General features: G+C 34.4%; 4 protein-coding genes across 4 annotated transcripts; 3 read left to right on the plus strand and 1 right to left on the minus strand.

Annotated features, from left to right (window-relative positions):
* Positions 1-5,063: 5,063 nt before the first annotated feature.
* On the plus strand, positions 5,064-7,023 carry LOC120339621 (uncharacterized). The gene is made up of 4 exons (XM_039407787.2): positions 5,064-5,209; positions 5,594-5,660; positions 5,842-5,962; positions 6,668-7,023. Exons 1-4 carry the CDS (start codon positions 5,088-5,090, stop codon positions 6,769-6,771), a joined length of 414 nt encoding a protein of 137 aa, XP_039263721.2. The 5' UTR covers positions 5,064-5,087; the 3' UTR covers positions 6,772-7,023.
* Positions 7,024-7,159: 136 nt separating this feature from the next.
* Positions 7,160-10,178, minus strand: LOC120340138 (uncharacterized). Its single transcript, XM_078116370.1, has 4 exons — positions 9,770-10,178; positions 9,319-9,366; positions 8,815-9,044; positions 7,160-8,226 (listed from the first exon to the last, which is right to left on the minus strand). The coding sequence occupies exons 1-4, from the start codon at positions 9,864-9,866 to the stop codon at positions 8,056-8,058; spliced, it is 546 nt and encodes a 181-aa protein (XP_077972496.1). The 5' UTR covers positions 9,867-10,178; the 3' UTR covers positions 7,160-8,055.
* Positions 10,179-13,825: 3,647 nt separating this feature from the next.
* On the plus strand, positions 13,826-15,403 carry LOC120339249 (uncharacterized). The gene is made up of 2 exons (XM_039407341.2): positions 13,826-14,104; positions 15,052-15,403. The coding sequence occupies exons 1-2, from the start codon at positions 13,890-13,892 to the stop codon at positions 15,320-15,322; spliced, it is 486 nt and encodes a 161-aa protein (XP_039263275.1). The 5' UTR covers positions 13,826-13,889; the 3' UTR covers positions 15,323-15,403.
* Positions 15,404-16,810: 1,407 nt separating this feature from the next.
* On the plus strand, positions 16,811-20,280 carry LOC120340007 (uncharacterized). Its single transcript, XM_039408259.2, has 7 exons — positions 16,811-16,876; positions 17,233-17,350; positions 17,770-17,976; positions 18,319-18,536; positions 18,622-18,793; positions 19,284-19,490; positions 19,826-20,280. The coding sequence occupies exons 1-7, from the start codon at positions 16,811-16,813 to the stop codon at positions 20,278-20,280; spliced, it is 1,443 nt and encodes a 480-aa protein (XP_039264193.2).
* The last annotated feature ends 1,517 nt before the right edge of the window (positions 20,281-21,797 follow it).

The following is a 21,797-nucleotide window of genomic DNA, read 5'->3' on the forward strand; positions in this document are numbered from 1 at the left end:
AAAACTTCTGGAATTCTACTGCGATGAAATGGTGTAGTAATGTATTAAAACACTATTCTTAGACATGCAACATATTGTAAAAGCACCGATTGAGTCATCCGACTGAAATGTCATATTTGTAATCGCAATTAGTGCTCATTGGATGCCGTGTTTCCCCAAAAATAAGACCTACCCTGAAAAAAAGAATTGCCCTGAATTTTAAAAATAATTTTAATATGAGCCCTCCCCTTAAAATAAGACTTAGTCAACAGCGCGAATTTTTTTTTAACCTAGTCGATAGCAAGAAATCTCTCCTACACGTTTTAAATCATTGATAATCTATGTTTTGCAGTTATTTTGAATAAAAACGTGGTATTTATAAGAGAATAAATATCGGTTTTTGTATTCTGTATGTTTGAAAATCACGTTATTCTCTATTTTGTAATTTTGTTTTTTATAAATGAAAATATAAGACATCTCCCGAAAATAAGCCCTAGTGTTATTTTTCGGAATAAAACTGAAATAAGACCCATATTTTCGGGGAAACACGGTAGTAAAACGTAAAAAGGTAATGACAATTAAAACTGGAAAATTAGTGAAAAGTGATTTAAATATATATAATTGAAAAAGGGCAAGACGTTCTCTTCAGAGGTTCAGAGGTTCCTTCAGAGTTTTATTCGCTGTAAACATTTTTTATTTTCTTTTTCCATTTTCCTGTCAAATTACGATATGGTTGATTCCGTTTTGGGTATAGTGGTAAAAATATTAAAAAAAAAGTATCAAGTTGAATTACGAATTACTCATATTAACATATAATAATAAATACAAGGATATTACTGAATTGATGAAATATAATACTGGACTCTGATTTGACCCATGATCCCCGTTTTACCCTTTGCACAACGTTTATTTCGGGTTATAGAAAGTGTACGACTTGACAGAATTGAACAAGCACAGCCTGTAACCCTATTTATGGTATTATATTGAAGCGGCAAAGGCACTTCCACAATCAGGCTACATTGTGGTTCACATAAAATGATTCGTAAACTTTATCCGGACGTTGTCTTTACTAACGAATGCAATGAGGTCATGTGTGGTACATGATATATATTGGCACTACTATTTCTATGAGAATCTTATGTATCAATATACCAATCACATTTATCCTTTTCTATATATTCAGAAGAATTTTCAATATAGCTGCGGTGTACGTACAGTACAGTATAGAAAATGGTGCCCCTGGTTTAACCGTATTAAAACAATAAATTCAAAAGGGTTTAAGAGAGGACAAGTGCCTTGTTTACGGATGTGACCGGGGCCTGATACGACGTGGGCACCATTATTAAACCGGGCGGTGAACAAAATTATTAACTGGGTGAATGGGTTAAAAGTATTTCGCACATGGTAAAATAAATAAGCAGAATAGCAGAAAATAAAATCAGCCATAGGTTTGTTTTAACTTCCAAATAAATTGAAATGAAATTGAGATATTGTAAAATACAGATTGTAAAATTGAATCTATATGATTTTTGATATCAGTATATAGAAACAAAATATATAATCTATATATTACCGAATCATAGAAAATTGGGTCATATAATATTATTTTTTTTTTACAGATTATAGGCAGTCAACAAGATAGGAGAAAATGGTGCCCCGGATGGCAATGATTCGGTCGCGTTAGAACAATAATTATGAAGGGATTTGCGAAAGTACAAGAGCCCTGTTTACGGAAGTGACCGGGTTCTGATACATTGTGAGCCTCCGGTGCCTTTTCTTAACAGGGTCGAGTACAAAATTATGACAAGGGTTAAACGTAGAAGCGAATGATAGCATTTCTGTTCAGATATTTTCCCACTACCGACAAAAAACATCGGAAATAGGCTGGAAATAATTTCTATAGGGCACATATTACTCAATTTGTTTTTCGATGTTCTAAATCTAAATGGTTGGTATCGAATGAATCCTGAAGTGACAAGGTATGGATTTCAAGATATCGAACTTTCAAATATTTGCTCACAAAACTAGTGGTACAGTTGCAACTATTTAATTCTGCCTTCATCATTGACATTAATCTAGTTTTATGAAGCTGTGCGTGTTGTCATGCTTGATATAACCGTTTTTAATTCTGCTACTATATTTTAACAGTCAGTACATATGTAAATACTACAACGTAGAAAAAATGGTAGTAGGAAGGTGAATGCCACTTTCATCAATTTTAATTCATTTAAGTTCAAATAGGCAATAAAGAAGTCAATACTTTAATCTACTTTGTCGGTGTTGGCCTGACGTGGGCAAACAAAGGCCGGCTGGCCAAATCCGGCCAGTTTGTTGATTCAATTTGGCCCACCTGACACTGTCATAAAATTCTTTTAACCAATTCTGCATTCTCTACATAGTTGTTGCTATTAAAATCTGTATGGTGCAATAGGCTTGTTAAATTAGGATTGTAGTATGTGTAAGTTGATATTTGTTTGTCACAGAATTTCATGTTATGGGGACGTTAACAAAAATTTAAGTTTTCTTGCTCACTTCATTCGTCAGCGAGCTTTTCACACCACCTTATTTTGTCGCTTGCTCTTTTTATGGTCGGTCACGCGCCGCCTCGAATTTAAATTTAGTGCCCGCACATTTTTGTTAACGTCCCCAAAACGCCCTCCTAACGTCTGTTCTTCGTCTTGTTCATAGCTTTGAGCATTCTTGCCATGTAATTTATTAGTCTATCGTTTCCAGATGGTTTTTAATGATCTGTACTCAAAAATTAAAAAGAATAGTCCCGTTGTCTAGAATGTCTAGATAGGTAATTTTAAGAAAGGTAAAATTTTATTTTTGTAGGGCTCTTGAATAGCCTACTTTGTTCCATGAAAGTACGAGATAATTTAGATTTTATATAATGTGAAAAAATGGAGATTACAACTAGAAAATAAATACTTTTAAAAACTATTTTCTCGAAGCAAGATCACGAGAACTTACTCCCCGAGTGTGAGGTTATAGTGAGTCAGGAAAACATGCATTTGAAAAAAAAGATTGAAGGTTACTAAATTTCAAATGAACTGAAATGAAATTGAGATTTTGTAAAATTGATTCTATATGATCCTTGATGTCAGCATATAGAAACATGGGGGACCCTAATACTCTGAATACATGATATTACCGTATCATAGGAAATTGGGTCATATAAGATGTTTTTTCTTCTGCAGATTGTAGGCAGTCAACAAGATAGGAGGAAATGGTGCCCCGGATGGCAATGATTCGGCCGCGTTACAACAATAATTATGAAGAGATTTGTGAAGAGGTCAAGAGCCCTGTTTACGGAAGTGACCGGGTTCTGATACATTGTGAGCCTCCGGTGCCATTTCCTAACGGGGTCGAGTACAAAATTAAAACAAGGGTTAAACGTAAAGACAAATGGTATCATTTTCGTTCCGATATTTTCTCACTACTAGCGGGAAACCTCAGAAATAGGCTGGAAATAATTCCTATAGAGCAGTGGTTTCCAACAGAAAATAATATCATATATTAACGTAATATAATGCAATGCCTGGCACTCACTATGCTTCTATAATAAAAAATACACTTCAAAACATTTCACATGAAGAGAATCAAATCATGTGCCGGCTAAAAAATGAAATGGTCGGAACATAAAATAATACACTATATTTGCGAAATTGTGCGTAAAAAGGCACACAGAAAACATCTCACATGGAAAAAAAACATGTACATGCCAAATTATGTACAAACACAATTAACTCTAGTGAGAATTTTGCTGCTGCTTTTTTCCAATATAGGATTGCAAACTAGGCTTTAAAGAAGTTTCTGCAACACGTCGCTCTGCAGCGGCGCCTCGTCGATTTCTCGGCTTCGTTTTAATTAAAGCTAGAGAAGTAACTGGTTGAAAATACGGACAACAGTTTGATTGCTCGATAACTTAACGATGATTATTCGTTATCAAAAGAAACAAGGCCTGTGGCAGTGATTCTTTTTTAAATCTGGACTGTAAAGTAGAATCACAACTTTCATCAATCTTTTTCTTTTTTATCGGATTTTATCCATCTGCAGTTGATCGACGACCCGAACAAAATAATTTAACATTGCAATGACAAAGTTGTCGGTAATTTGGCACCAGACTAAAAATCCTGCTGTGCATCACCTGGAGAAAATCTAAGCGGCTCATGCTTTTGTTTCGCGTCTCGTGACCATCTGTAGGGTCTAAACTAGTTCATATCTTGCTGGATGTCAGGGCGAAGCCCTGAAATATTAGACTGTTCTTTACTGTTATCTGGTTTAAACAAAGAAATGTGCATAATCTTTTATTTGTATGGTCATATCAATCAGGAAGAGCATGCAAAACAGAAAACGCATGTGTGCGAGGTTTCCGAATCATGCGAGATTTGAGCGCTTTCCCGATGAATCAGAACTGAAAAGCGAAAAGTGTGATTACTCGGCGCCAAGATGTCGCCGGGCCGTTAATATTATCAAACAGCAATATGATGGCGAAAGAGAAATTGCATAATCAATCAACGCAACTTCGTCTTTTTGTCTTCGCTAAAGCAATTGAGACGGCAGAAAAGCAACAAAACAACGAAATTTCTCGCGGACCAGCACAAAACCTCGCGGACCGGCGACGGTCCGCCACTGCTATAGAGAGCACATACTACTCAATTTGTTTCTCGGGGATCTAGATCTAAATGGTGGATATCGAATGAATCTTGAAGTGACAAGGTATGGAGATCAAGATATTGAACTTTCAAATAGGTTGCTTACAAAACTTGCTTACAAAAGGGGTACAGTTGCACTTATTTTTTTTTTACTTTCCCCTCACCATCGACGTCAATCTAGTTTTATGAAGCTGTGCTGTTGTCACGCTTGATATAGCCGTTTTTAATTTTGCTACAATGTTTTTACAGTCAGTACATATGTAAACACTAGCACGCAGCGACGCAGAGAAAAAAATAGCAGTAGGAAGGTGCAACTCATAATTTGATCCCAGATAGGCAATAGGTAGGAAATTATTAAAATATCACACAGCGTGGGAAGTATCCAAAATCTATAAATATGCCATTCATTTCCAGTCACATATCTAAAATTCAAAATCTGACATATACAAGATGAATACGAAAGCGGTGGTACTTGTTGCTTTATTGGCTGCGTTACTGATACAAGACACCCAAGGTTGGGGCTGGGTGAAAAAAACAGTCAGAACCGTACATCGTGTGTGGAGAAAATATCCGTAAGTAGATAAAAGACACACTATACAGAACTATTTGTCTGAATTTATTTTGAATCATTTGAATTTACATTTCTAAAACTATCTAAGAAGTTTGCATCATCAATATCTCAATCTTCTCTATCCATCCAGTCTAGGCGATAGAAAAGTTTAATATGAATGCGTGTTGGATTTGATTTATTACAAATAAAAATTGGCAAAATCGAATTCAACTATTCAAAACTTATCAAGATGTTTCAAATAGACATCGATTATATTTCTGCCACAAATGAATTTTCCTTTATTCAAAGACAAAAAAATTATCAATTTTGACACAATCATCTAAATATCAACTACCTGTTTTTTTGTGAAGAATTTAAAACGATATTTTTTACTGGTGTTTTTCAGCGTTGTCAGATACGTAGTCAAAAAAACGATTAAATCCTGGGATGGAATTAAAACTCTAAGAAGTATGGTAAGGTGCCCCTCAAAAACATTTCCGTATCCAAAGTCTATTTCTGCTTATTGTCCATTGTAGTTGTGCAAGTGCAAACAACAAAACCATCAAAATTATAACCTCATTGATAACTATATGGTATATTGATTAAATTATTCCTCAACTCTAAGCTATTCAGTTCGATATGCAAAATTTCTAGGACGAAGCAGAATTCAGAAAGGCAATGTCCAAGATGGAAAATGATTTATCAGAAGAGCTGAGCGATGACACAGTTGCAGATTTCATGCAAGCAATTGAAGAAATTGTCAACTTGTCTGACGGTAACGAAACACATTGCAGTCATAATGTTAGATTTATTTAGAATGACAATGATAGGAAAACTTCAAACAAGAAAAATGAGATACAATAATGAAATTTTGAAGTACTCTAGTACTGAATATCTCTTTTGACAACCTCGGTTGAGTAGGTCGGAAATTTGGTAATTGGACACCCAAATTGCGCAATATTATCCGAAGAGAAATAAATTCCAAAAGAAATTAGAAATTAAATATCCTAATAATTCTCACTAGTATACGGTGTAATAAATTGCGCAGTATAAGCCAGAAGGACATTTCATGGTGAGAACATTTCTGAGTTATACGATTCTCTGTATGCATTTTCCGAAATTTACAAATATTTTCGGAGAAAATTGTTTATTAAATTATTGAGTATACTGCAATGAACAGACTGAATCAAGCAGTTTTAAATAACTGTATATTTATTTTCTATAAGCAAATGTTGAGCAATTTTATTTTTAAATTTTTTTTGTTCGATATCAAATAGTTTTACACTCGTTCACTCCCAAACTCGCGTCACTCGTTCTGTTATACGCTGTCCTAAAACTCCTGCTATCGTCTTGTGTTTCTGTGCTTCAAAGTTTGAGCCAGTAGCAGTATATATTTTAAATTAAATCACAGTATTTACAGTAGACTTAATCTATGAAGAATGCGTCAAATTTAGTGCGTATACGTTTTTTTCATAAGCAGGTGAACTTCAACACGTGCTAAAGATGGAATCCGATACACAAGATGAAGACAGCGCTGACGTAGAATTAATGTTGGATTCTCTGCAACGCCACACATCACATTAATCGATTCTCCAATAAAGTATAATTCAATGATGGCAAAACTGATTGAAATCAATTCTATCCAGTTGCCACGATTATACAACGACGACATTTTGCTCATTCAAGGCTTCCTCTAATTTTTTTTATTTTTCCAACAATACCCAGATAAGAATATGTTTCATAAGAACTTATACTCGAGACAGTTAATTTGACGTATCGCCACACCATCGCTGTACTGGGGTCATCTCTCATGCAAAATATATCGTAAACATAGAATATCAGTTTCTTTATTATTATTGCAGAACACAGGGGTGTGTAGGTATGCAAACTGCGGCCTCGAAAAAATGTTGAAAATTGGCTCTTATAGGCGCTATGCTCTTTTACAGACTGAAACGATATCATACAAACTAAAAATGAACACCAAAAATACATCTTAATAGCGCCGTGAGAAGTAAAACATACTACCGCAGGCAATGCGGATAAAACGCAATAAATTGATAGTGCATGATAAAAAATATATATATAAATACTGGGGTAGAATTCTCCTCGCGTCATTAAGATACAGCGACTGTATATATAAGGATAACAACATCAAGTAGTTTGAGGTATATTTGTTTCCAGTTACATTTTTAATAGTATTGCAGAAACGGTTCATTTTCATGATATAAATATTATTTCATTTGTGTTTGTGGTTGGAGAGTGGCCATACGTGAACCATCGTCGTCAGCTTTTTACACCAAGTATACATATGATTCAGTTACAACTATTGACTGTTTTGAAAAAGATAAATTATCGAAAAAATTTACAGTAAAAGCATTTTTTCTGAAATGTATAATAAAATAAATACAAGAAAAGCATATCGAGAGGAAATTTACATCAAAGGCAAAGTTGAAGAAATGTAGGCCTATAAAAATTACAAAGAAAGCAAACAACAAATAAGAAAAATTGTTTACAACTAAAGCATTTCGGGAAAGAACACATAAAATATCTATATTGAAGTCCGTAAAAATTAAAATAAATCGCAACGAAAATGGTCATCGAATTGTTGTCATTCAGATATAGAACTATTAGTGTAGCGGGTAGCATATTAGAATTAGACTTACACCTATAGTTCGCTCTACTTTGCCTTGCAAAAAATGCTGGTATTGTGAAAAATAGCTTTTCAATGAATTTACAATTTTTCAAAACTTAATTAAAGATAGAGTAATCTCCATTGTCTATTACCAAGAATTGGGCCGATACTGTCGATACCGATACATCGATACATCTCTAGTCAGTATGTGGTGTTTTTGAAAAGATATAACAATTTTACTGGCATAAAGCACCAAAGCCTACTTTATGCCAATATCGATAAAGAATGAATGCTTGTCCATTTGATATTTTCATTACCACTCCGACATCTTTTTCTTCTGCTGGCAGATTAGGGTATTTTAACAACCAGTTGGGTTCGGTACCATCGATGAACGTCAGATTTTTAATCTGTAAATAAACAAACGGTTTGAAGCGAGTATTGATTCCGCTGGTATCGTGTGTAATATCTTTATAACAAAGCATTGATTATCATTGAAAATAATTAAATATACAACTCGCATTAGGTAACATATTACTAAAATCATATTTTGTAATTTCTCAAGTATAAATTAATATTGCACCAATGAAAAATATCGAATTATCACTCAAAATTGAGGTATATTGGTCAATGTTAGTGTCGCAAATATTTTCTGACATGCCAGGATTTAAAATCAAGCAGTAGAGCAATCATCAGAACTCGACAAGATAAATATTTCGTTATTAGGATATTTCATGTAAACTTTTGATATAAAATTTTGTTAGGATGCTGCTCGGAAATGCTAATAATGTCCACAAACGATTTTTTTAATTTGAGACAACGTCAAAGAGATACCATAAGCGTAATGTAATAATCCATAACATGTAATAGCATCAGTAAAATGAGCAAAAGTGCCGCATGCGAGTTGTTTACTTCAGTTACTAGAATGAACACTTTTCATAATCCAATCTTATAAGTCAGCTCTGATACTGTTCAATATAAAACTTATTGATTCTCACCTCAGAACTGTATTTCATTCCAGTCCAAATAAAAAATGATTGATTTTCATCCTCAGCTAACCACGGTTCCATGTAAGAGGCGATAAGATTATATTGCTTTCTACTTGTGATGTCGGCGAGTTTTCGACCAATCGTTTCACAAACCGAGATAGCACCAGTAAAGTTTGTTGTTTTTTCACCAATCTTAATTGGCCAGGTACATTTACCGTTATGGTAGATCGGGCACGTTTCTGTAAAATATAATTCATGACTGAGTATTTATCAAAAAAATTTTCTATATATTTCAATGTAATCTAACGATAGTTTATCGATAATCACATTTTTCTCATTGAATGAAAAGCTTCATGATACGTTTTGGCATTAGCCTATCAGGTAAAGTACAATGCATCAGTTATATAGAATAGATTATACTTTAGAATAAAAGGCAGAATAGAATTTTTAGGGCGCAAAAAATTCTTTGCACCCAATAATTTTTTTTTTTTGAATATAAATTATGCAGCTAACCTCCTTCTTTGGTCGCATCAACCTTTCTACGTAGTTGAGCAACAATATCTAAAATGAAAAACAATGTGGGATTAAATTTTCAAATCATATATGAAAAAAATTAGCAGGTTCGGGTTAAAAAAAAGTTTATATTTAAATATTATACGAATTTTGCTTTTGCCGATCCGAGAGATAGAAAATGGACGTATTGTTGCCATATCTCTAAAATTATGCGGCGAGTTTAGAAAATAGAAAATTTAGTTGATTTTACCAAACATAAGGTTGGTGCCTGATATCTGTAAGTCATACTATCTGTTTCTCATCTTTTTATTTTGAGATTTATTTAATAATTGATATAAATATACAGAGGAAAACATCTCTCAGCGATTGGCCAGCTTGTTAACTATATTACACACTCATTTCACTTATATTAAATGCTTACTACATGGTTTAATTTTGATCATAGCATTACCTTCTCCGTCAGGTTTTTCGCAATTTCCTTGAGAAACAAAATGTCCGTTTATGATTCTGGTAATACACGGACCTGAATCCCCTCTAAAGATAGACATCAGTTAATTTTATGGAATACATAATATTTCCATACTTGAAAATGCGGATCTGTCGCAATATTATCTAATTCAGGGGTCACCAAACTACGGCCCGCGGGCAGGATCCGGCACGTGGCGTCTTTCATACGGCCCGCGATAACACAAAAAATGGCGATTTTTTTTCCAATGAATTAGGCCGCGAGACGAGGCCGTTTATATTTCAGTTTCGTACCGCACATTAAGAACTACTTGGGAATGATTTTAAAATGTTCCTCAGAAATTAAATAACAAATAATACCTTGTTTCCATTCCCAAAAGTTGCACGTTTTACGAAAAAGACTCTTTTACTACAAAAAATAAGTGCTATACCCTCGGTCTCAAATTCTCTGCCATTTCGGCGACATTGGCCAATGAACGCAGACTTCTACGTGACCTAACAATTAAAATGTTATCAGCTGTAGGCGGGCGGATGAATCTAACTTTGTACTTCTTTCTCTTGCGTTGAGTTGGGTAGCCTTTTCATTTTTTTTTTTAAGTTATTACTACTTAAGTTATGACGGTGACGGTGTTCAAAGGCATAAAAGCTATTTTTTGAAGATTTGTAGAACCTTACCATAGTTACCAAAAGTTGAGCATTAACTGATATAACGTTGTTAAATAGGTACCGTTAACATTAAGGAAGGCTAGACCTCATCGGTATTCTCGTGCTAAAATGAACGTCGAACGCATTTTACAGGTCACGTTAACTTTTGTACTGCTTTCATTCAATTCTTGTGCTAACAGCTAACCTCAGGATAGCTGTCTATAAATCATGCATATTTGTTCTGCAATGATGTTCTTGATCTATATTCTGCGATATAGAATTTAATATTCAAGCCTTCAGAAATGTAGAATTCATATTGTTGAAGAAAATGAATGCATTTCCCAACTTTAGGGAATTTATTGTATCGCATTGACAAAAATAGGTGCTCCCGAAGTATGCGAACCAAGATGGCGGACATCGGAATATGCGAACCAAGATGGCGGACATCGGAACGTAACATGGGTAACAGGTTAGGGTTAGGCGATAATTTTTTTCCAATTTTCCTTATTTTAGTCCTATTATCAGTTCGAAGACTAGCCAAGAGCCTCCCGTAGTATTTATACCTAAAATCATGGCCTAACCCTAACCTAGTACACATATTACATTCCAATGTCCGCCATCTTGGTTCGCATATTCCGATGCCCGCCATCTTGGTTCGCATACTTCGGGAGCCCCCAAAAATATTTGTCCGGCCCGTTTCAACACAGTTTGAGTCAAACCTGGCTCGCGGTCAAATAAGTATTATGACTCCTGATCTGATTGATTGATTTTGTATAGTCGCCGATAATATAAATGCAATATTACATTTTCAAATACCATCTGTCTATAAAATAATTGTATTGATACATTTACAAGAACACCTTGCCCTGTACTGCTATTAATTGGTCAAAAAAAAAAAACTGTGTTTAAATACAATGAAGTCTGTCTATAATAATAATGAATTCATGTTAAACGGGTGATAGTGTTTCAATAGTTACTATAATACCTTAGCTTGTATTGACATTATTAGGCCACAAGCAAATCCAATAATGCTGATTATCATGTAGAATTTCATCGTCTCTGTGGCCTGGTCGTCAAACACTGACTTCAATTCTAACTGTTTAGTACAGTAATAATTTTACAGTGCAAAGAAGTACAGCAAAAACGACGAAAAATTTTGAAATTGCTAGAAATTCGAGTTAACATAATCAATAGATATGTTAATGCACCGCCACTTTTTTTTTTAAATATTTGCTACGAACGCTCAAACTTCATCATAATTCCTATATTGAAATGAGCAATAGCCTTTTCAGAAAATGCTCACTGCCGTGTTACAGCCCGTTAAAGTTATTATAAAACTTCCAACATAATGGGATGCGATTAAAAATTGATAACAATGACTCAGTGCTTCCGATCGTTCACTAGAATCAGGGTATTTATGAAAATTTAGTAATACCACGCTCAACTACTGCTGAAATAACGTCACACAATTTTAGACGGAACTCACATTGTTATATCAATGATGAATGATGCAGAGTGGAACTGACTTTTATTCCAGTCCACGGTGGATACTGTTAAAAAGTACAGCCTATGCATTCTTCGAAAAGAATTTTCTGGTGTCATCTTTATAAAAGTGACAATTCGAATGATAATCTATATGTCAATATAAAGTGATAAAATGGCAGTTATTTTAGTGTAAAATATCTGTTATTTCAGTCGAAATTTTTGTCTCGAAGAATGCTGATTTATTTTGCAGACTTGTAGTCACAATTCATATTCTTGCTTGCGAACTTAGTAATAATAATAAATGACATTTATAATGAATATTAATTATAAAAAACATATCACCTTAGGGAAGATGGTATAATATAGGATTTCTGACACACACGTATGTCAAGTTGAAGGAGGTATGAGTACTCCAATACTCGCATTAATACACATTTATTCAGATACCTGTCGCGGCGCCATTAGGACAAAATTTATGGTAGTACAGCGATGGTGTGGCGATACGTCAAATTAATCTGTCTTGGGTATAAGTTCCTATGAAACATATTCATATCTGGGTATTGTTGGAAGAAAAAGAAAATTAGAGGAAGCCTTGAGTTAGACTTTATTAGAGAATCGATTAACGTGATGTGTGGCGTTGCAGAGAATCCAACATTATTTCCACGTCAGCGCTGTTAATAATGTGATTCAATTTGAAAAATATTCCTTTACTGGTCCAGACATTGCAGCAAAGAAACATACGCTAGCAGATGGCGTTTCAGGAAAAAGGACTTTCACAGTGAGAGTGACGCGAGTTTGGGAGTGAACGAGTGTGAAACTTTTTATATCACACAAAAAAATCTCAAAAATAAAAATTTGCTAATATAAAAAATAATATAAAATTTATATAAATTTATTTTTTGCGATCTATCAATATAAACGTATAATTGGCTAAATACGCCAAAAAATTATGCTACTGTTTAACAAGAGATGGATGCTCAAATATATCGACAGGAAAGCCAAAACGAGGTAGTACAGGTTTGCAATTTGTCACGAGAGACTACTGGTGCCGCGGTTTTTAATTCACGATTTCAACCGCTATAATGTGCACAATTTTTAATTTAGATAACGTAATGGCACACAAACAAACAAATTCCGGAGCCCAGAAATTTTTTGAAATAAATGAAAGTAATAGCCTTTTAGCGAAAAATACAATCTTTGACCATTGAGAATTTTAAAGCAATTGGACCAGTATAGTTTAAAGTCGTGTTTTAGTTGTTAGAGATAAAAGAGATATGAGTGAGTTTGTGCAAACAGATTAGGAGAGTTCTATGTCATTGGAGTTAACATGCTATCTTGCCTGCATGTTAATCTAGGTCAATTGATATTAGGGCATCGAGTACAGATTGTTTGGTAAACGTCAATGACACTGAATGGACAAAAAGACTGGAAAAGTTTGCAGGTCAATGTAGATTGATCAAAGATTGTCAGTCGTGAAAGCTAGCAAAGCGACCGAGAGGTAGCCAGTAGTATTGACTGTTTGGCAAGAAAGCTAAATCGTGGTTTTGTATTTCGACCCTTATATACTGTGAACAATCGAAATATTTGACATGACAATGACATTTTTGATAATCGAATGCAAAAAATACGAGATGTATAAAGCTGTAAAATTTACAAACTTGCGTTTTTTACCTCTCAAAATCCCGTGTTAAAGTGCTTAATACGGTTTTAAACTTAAGATTATTGTAAACAAACAAAAAACGCTTATTACAAGTGAAGAAAAACAATTACATTTTATGTACATTTTTAGGTAAATCGAACAATTACTAATTCTGAAATGGCTTTGTTTGATAGGGTCTACGAATGCATTTTTATCAGGTTTGTCACATATTTTATAGTTGGCTTTCTTTACGTGGATTTGTTTTATTAAAATTGTGATTGATTTCACGAGCAGCTGTTTTTAAGCACTGCGGTTTCCTGTTGTTTATGTGTTGTTCATGTTATTGTTTACAATCGCCATGGCGGATTTTGATACTCAGGACATACTAGCAGTTGTAAGGGAAAGCGACCGAAAGGGTGAAAACGATGACGCATTTTTCTTGCACGTCGCAACACCTGGAAAGCCACCATCTGCATTGCATAGGAAAGTGATAGTTCCCTTCCTGAAGGATCATGGCTGGAGAAAAGTCAGCTATCAGAAAACTGGATTCAGGTATGTATTACTCACTTGCAAATTGATGCAAGTTTACGGGCTGTTTCAGTCACATTGATGTATATAGCTGTGGGAAAAGCAGGCTTTTTAAATTGTGCTGGAACAGCATCCTGTTGTTTCCACCATTCACTAAGTTCTAATCTGTTTTCTTCAAATTCTAGTTAGCAAATTAGGTGAATGCCCCGCCTTTAACTAACATGACATAACCTGATTCAAAAAATACGCCGATACAAAGAAACTACCTCAGGGCATTAGTGGCAGGATATTAATAGATGCAGCCATGGTTTCACGACTGAATTTGACATTTTAACAACATCAATAATATTTTAATGCAACAGAAAATTTCATTTTATCCGGGGTCGGTCATGTTACCTGATTGGGACTACGTCTGGAATTGAACCTCCGATTTGAATCGTATTTACAAATAGAAAGGGCCATTCCGAGCACATGTTGAATTTCATCAATTTTTTTGAAAGTATAGTGAAAGTAATTTTTTTTGTATTTTTTTATATCAAAAGACATTGGAATTTTATTGGATTGCATTCATTTCAACGAAAAAGTTTTTGATGGTTTATACAAAATGACCTGAAATGTCGAAATTTTGGTATAATTGACATATTTTGTGATGATTCGTGACACAAAGTGTTTGATTATGCAAAACAGTTATTTGGTATGAAATAGACGCACTGGGCTTTGTACCCATGTGTTTTTGCGTTGACCGTTCAGTAAATTAGATCTTTGGGTCCCAAATTCCCAATAGCAGTAAACAGCAGATTTGCTCGATAATACATTTTTTCTAATGGTTTTGTGGCACACAACTTCTCTTCAAAAGGCAAGCAAACTGCGGATACCTTAATCCTCCACATCCAAACTTTACTGGGCAGTATTTTTAGTAATAAATAATGAACGAATACGTTACGCCATTATTTTATTGTTAACCATTTTAGAGCTCTTTATTTTCTGCGAAAAGAAAGCGACGAGACAACATACAACAACGGTCGTCAAAACCTGAAACAATTGAATATACACAAATCCAGTCCTTCGAATGCAACACAGCTGCTGGCAATGAATCATCGTTCGGAATTGAAACGTAGAATCGAGGATTACAAACGTCAACATAATTTAAGCTTCCATATTCATCTTATTCTTTCTCGACCTCTTGATTATGAAGAAGATTTTGCTGAAATTGCAAACAAACACGAAAATAATGGAGTTTAGATCTAATAGTTTGTTTGTGGGTGGTTTTGTCGATGATATATGGTATGGAGACAATGAATAAATGTCCCTATTGTACACGAACGGTGTTTCATCAATATATGAAAATCGGGAGAACTGTGAACCTATTTTCTTCCGTACAAGGTTAAAGATCAAATAAAGTAAGGCTTATGGGCGTATTTCGATTTTTTTTTCGGTTCAGAATAGGCATAAAGTTATAAATTGAATAAACAAAATTTATCAAGTAATGCCATATTGTTGGAGACGCCCAAACAGAAATTGCTCAAATTGAGTAGATTGACTGTTTAATACTCCAAGACACGGTTTAGTAAATATATCAGAATGAGCTTAGAATATTTATTGACATAGAAATTTTGCTTCTTTTCAACCCAACAGTCACGGAAGGGTGTGTTTATAAACGGACTACAAGATCCGCATTTTATGCAGTTTTGTCGATTAACGAAATCGCAAATATCTCTCAATATCGATGTTGATTTGTGGTTAATCAACTCATCTAAACAAAATTCTCGATAGCGTTTGAAATGGTAAATAAACGATGATGTACCACGCCGGCGAACGTAATACTGAAAAATTCGGAAATTTACTAGCTCACTGCATAAGTTACTTGAAATACCCCTTGTTGTTGCCGAGGTATAAATGTTGTCAGGTAGTTATTGAACGGTTCAGTTTTCCAAAAAATTTACTCTAGATTGCGGCTCTCAAAGTTAATTCAACTCGTATTCATTCATTTCACTGCTGTTTATGAAATATACCTGGTGTGGCTCGGGAGTGCAATGACTCGACTCGGCTTAGGACTCAGACTTTTAAATTTGCTAGGAATCGTACTTGACTCATACTCAAATCATCCGTGACTGGCGACTCGACGCTTAGAAATAATACCTAACACTGCCTTTGATAAGACCAACCAAAATAGAAAATAGTGCAATATTTGTCTTTTACCTTGTGCTGCTGGGCATGTGTATATGTGCATTACACAAAAGTCGACATAATTTCTATTACTTTGCAATGCATTTGTTTGATTAGTCATCAAGTCATGAGATCGTATGTTTGCTAAATAGTTCATCAAACCCAAGTAAACGCAGATAGTTATTTCGCTTCTCGGATAGGCCATTTAAATTAAATGTAGAAACTCGCTGTTCGGAGGTTAAAGGTACGTTTATTTGTAATCTCTTTGCGCCTATTTTCCAGGGCCAAAATTTATCGAAATATTTCAGTATTTGGCAAAGTTTGATTTTACATCAGTTAACTGATTAGCAATCCTTGAAATTCGACCCGGTAACTCGTTTATTAGGTAGCGGACTTTTTGTTGATAAGAATTGGAAATTCAACAGTCCAAGACTTTAATTTTACGTTGAAATCTCAGGCAAAATCAAACAAGATTTATTGAATCAGACAGAATTGAAGAAAATCAAAGGTATTGTAGCAAAATTGAAAACACGCTACAATCGAAGTCAATATAGCTATAGGATGATGGATGAATCAACAGATTCGTCAGAAAGCGGTTCAACGTTTACACTATCATCGTCCATTATATCGGTATGAAATTTTATACTGACATATTGTAAAAATAGATCAATTCATAGATATAAAAAATTAATGAATAGATAAACTAGTGAATGATATATATATATATATAATTCTAGTAATTACTAGAACCTTCAGAGAAAATACTTTTTGGCTCAGCAACACTGATTAAAATTAAAACCACATTCAATCACGATCTGAAAGTTAACTTTGTGACCAAATAAAACAAATAAACCAAGTAGAAAAAAATCAATATCGTTAGTCCGATTGAAAAAATTTCAAAATAATATTTATTCCAACAAGTTAGTTTAGACTACTAGACTGTACCCAGTTATAATATAGGTCATGACAATTATGTGTTGTTACAGAATGAAGATGAGAAAAAGAAATTTGGCGTAACGACAGCTGCATTGTTTATTGTTGGAACAATGTGTGGAACTGGAGTTCTGACTATTCCACAAGCCATAGTGAATAGCGGATACATTGGTGAGAAGTATTCAGTGTTCGTTCAAAAAGTGTTACATAGGTCGTTTTGATCATTATCCCGGGCGGCCAGGTCATCTTCAAAATTCCTCTAAACTACTTTCCACGAGAGAAGCACTTCTGTTTCGAGTAATACCATTGAAGCGCCGAATACATCGCCCATCTGGTGGTCTGATGGCTATTTAATACAATCTCTATTAACTATCCATTTTCCAGTAAGTGATGTTAGTTGGATAAATGATATGAGAATGCACGTACGCGTGCCGTGGGGCACACAATTTAATACCACATCACATACTTTCAACAAATTTCAAACTAGCAACAGTGGCAATGCTTGTGATGCTATACACTTACAGAATCACAGAATAGAAGATATAGTAAATTTTATATTACTAAACATACAGTATCATAATATTTCACAGGACCTGCCCTTATCATTGTGTGCGGCACAGTGGCTTCATACACAGGAACTCTTCTCAGTGAATGTTGGACCATACTACGAGCTCGATATCCAGAATATGAAAGCGAAAGAATCCCCGACCCATATCCAACCATAGCTCACAGAGCTGGAGGACGATTTGCTGAAGTTGGTACCAGGATCTGTATCGATTTTACCATGTTTGGAACAGGTATTTGGCATGTCAAAATAATTCTTTAACAAGCTGTAGGAGAGAACTAGATTGGGAGGAATCAAATTTAGAATGGACTGGCCAGGGTTTGAGATCTCTATCTTAAAATAGTTACCTTGGGGTCATGCTAAGACTAACTAGCTAACATGTAAATACATTTTTGAAGCGAACCGATTCAACCTCAAGGAGTGATCCAATTAAATTCTTGTTATTATGAGGCTTAAATCGAGGAAGCGCAAAATATACAGCATTTATATTTTAGAATAAATAACCGGATAATTGCTTAGATTTCACATTACCTGCATGGTTGATGATTGAACTGTTTTTGTTTCCCATTTTCAGAAGTAGTACTCCTTCTTCTGATATCAGGCAATATATCCAATTTAATTACCAACCTGGGACATGATAGTTTTCCTCTTTGTTATATTGTGATGATCACCACAGGATGTCTGATACCCCTTTCGTGGTTGGGCACACCAAAGGATTTTTGGCAAGCCGGAATTATTGCCGCGTGCACAAGTATCGGGGCTGCCTTCTTTGTATTCGGTAGTATGATTAAAGTAAGTGACAAAAATTCATACTTTCTGGAATGCACACATGACATAATCCATTTATTTCTTTTATTTATTTGTCGTTAATTAACAGGCAACTTCAAATCATCCTCAACCTGAACGTGCAGAACCTGAATGGTCAATATTTCTCAGTTCTTTAGGGACAATACTTTTTGCATTCGGAGGTGCTGGTTGCTTTCCAACAATTCAACTTGATATGAAACATCCTAATAAGTTTTCAACATCTGTGGTAATGGGAATTTCAAGTGAGAATATGTCTTTCTCGTTGAATAAAACTTTGTCAAAGTCGATCGCAAGTATTCCATGGAACAACAAATTGAAACTAGAAATAAATTTTGAGACTTGCAAAGAAGATCAGATGAGTTTCTCGATCAGAATTATGCCTACTCATATGCTAGCGCTGCGAACCAAAATGTAGCGTTTTTTTAGACGAGCATGCAATAATTCATGATTTGATGACAAAGATTAACAAGTACAATGTTATAAAGTACATAAAATATCAATTTCAATTGAAATTATCACAACCAAGTTTTCAAAATCAATTTTAGACTTCAAACGTGGAACATATATATATAACTGGAATATTATATTCAGATAACTCTAACATGATACATGGTACATGGCGGCACAATCATCTGGGAAAGTTTAAAAACATAATTAAAACTACTCAGATATACAATATTGTAAATTTGTTGATCAATTATCGAGTGAAAATCAAAATAATATATTTTTCAGCTGTTATCTCGGTGTATCTTCTTGTCGGAGTCACAGGGCTCGTCGTTCTCGGTGACAACATGAAACCAAATGTTCTCGATGCTCTTCCTGCCGGGTGGATGTCATACACGGTTAATATTTTAGTGACGTCGCATTTTCTCATGGCTTATCTCATCTTCAACAATCCTGTCAGTCAAGATATCGAAGGAATCCTCGGGATACCCAACAGTAGGTTTTCTTATTGTTATTTTACATATTAAACAAGTTAGCTTGAGGTAGTCCAGATACAAATACCAACCGATATGTCATGAATAAATGGGAAAAAACATTTACTAATCGCGAGAAATGTTGTTACTGAGCTAATTTGTCTGCAATATATTAGTGAGTTCTAATCAAATAATCGCCACAAATTAGTTACCGGTCGACAACTCAAAGAACGAAACGAATTCTAGTTAAGTTTGAGTTTTATTACTTCACAAATATTTGAGACAATGCACTTTTCATTTATTATGCGAGTATCAAAGCTTACAGAACTCGCTTTTAAGTTATTTATTTGTTTACAGAATTTTGTCTCAGAAGAATCTTGTTTCGGACAACTTTCGCCGGTGCCGTCTTGTTTGTGGCGTTGTCAGTTCCTCACTTCGACATAATACTTTCATTATTGGGTGGGACTACAATCGTTTTAATTTGTTTCATTTTCCCACCGGTATACTATTTGTTGTTATCGAGACAGCGAATTCCTTCCGATGCACACGGTCCCCTACCCTGCCATCTAACACGAGGGAAAGAGTCAGAAACAAATTCAAACTCTTTAGTTACTCGGTCAGATGATAATACAAAGCATACTGGTTGGATTCAAGTTGATGTTGAATTACACACTAAAGTTATTTTAATGGAAATCATAATATTTAGTTTTGTCGGAGGTGCATGTTCAACCTATTTTTCAATTGCCTCCCTTGTTAATGGACAGTCAGGATTTACTGCACCGTGTTATATTAATATTAGTGTTGGACTTTAAATAAATACTATTTTGCACTTCATAGCCAAAAACAAAGTTTTCCATTATTTCTTAATCACTTTATTGACATTCTTCTTACTGATATTGATCAACAATCGTATGGAACAACGCCAAATGAAACAATACATCTGTGAAAATTATCTTGACGTTTACGAGATAATGAACATAAATGCAAGGAAATGTGTAAACACATTTCCAATACAGACAACTTGCGTGTTCAGGGATGCTATAAAAAATCAGGATGATTTTCGATGTGTTTTTCTAAAACTTCGGTAGGCGAATATTTATTTCTTTATTTTCCATTATTTCTTAATCACTTTATTGCCATTCTTCTTACTGATATTGATCAACAATCGTATGGAACAACGCCAAATGAAACAATACATCTGTGAAAATTATCTTGACGTTTACGAGATAATGATCATAAATGCAAGGAAATGTATAAACACATTTCCAATACAGACAACTTGCGTGTTCAGGGATGCTATAAAAAATCAGGATGATTTTCGATGTGTTTTTCTAAAACTTCGGTAGGCGAATATTTCAAAATATTGACTGGTACATCTACGTTCAGGTATTTTACCTCGAAAATTGTACACAAACATAAAACGCTTATTACAAGCAAAGATAAACGTTTACAGTTTATATATATATACATTTCTAGTAAATCAAACAATCACTATTTTTGAAATGCTTATTGTGTGATGTGGGGACTGTAAATGCATTTTTATAAGGTTTGTCAGATATACTATAGTTGCATTTCCTCATATTAAGTTTTTTTTTAGAAAAATGTATGTACATATAAGTGTACTGGATGATAATGGAATGAATGTAAATTTTGCGCACTAGCTTTTGATACCCAAGGTATATTGATATTCCGCTACACCCAGATAGCCGTGAAAAGTCTACAATTATTACACGATTCAACAAGGTCAAATGGAATGTCGTGCCTTTTGGCCTAATGAATTTCCAAGCTACCTTGCAGAGGCTAATTGATGACTTTACAAGAAACCCGACTAAGTATTTGCATATGTCAATGACATGCTTGTTGATAGCAAAACTGAGGCCAAAATTATTTGAATCTTTGAATGAGTATTAGTCAGTAGCAGACTCTATTCGGAGTCGATACCTTCATATTTTTAGGTTTCTTAGTTAATAGAAATGGTATTAAACCTATGGAGTCCAAAGTTGAAGCTTTTCGAGAATTAATCTTTATGGCCAATTGATTGTTCTACGAAGGTGAATATTTGATTTCATAATTTGCGCTATTCATAATATGTAAAAACTGACTGATACAAGCCATTTCGATTAGATAGATTTCATTAACACTGAAATAGGGTTAAACTGGCTATTTTTATACTCTTTTGTCAGTAATGTGACTTTTAAAAGAGGATTCAAATGAATCACACTTTTGAACACTTATAGTATCGTTTATATACCACGGTACGTAAATTAGCTCGCCAATATATTCGTTGAACACGTGCATATAATAACTATTTTTTGTGCTAAACAAATTT

Source organism: Styela clava, chromosome 9 (genome assembly GCF_964204865.1).
Source record: "Styela clava chromosome 9, kaStyClav1.hap1.2, whole genome shotgun sequence".
NCBI lineage: Eukaryota > Metazoa > Chordata > Ascidiacea > Stolidobranchia > Styelidae > Styela > Styela clava.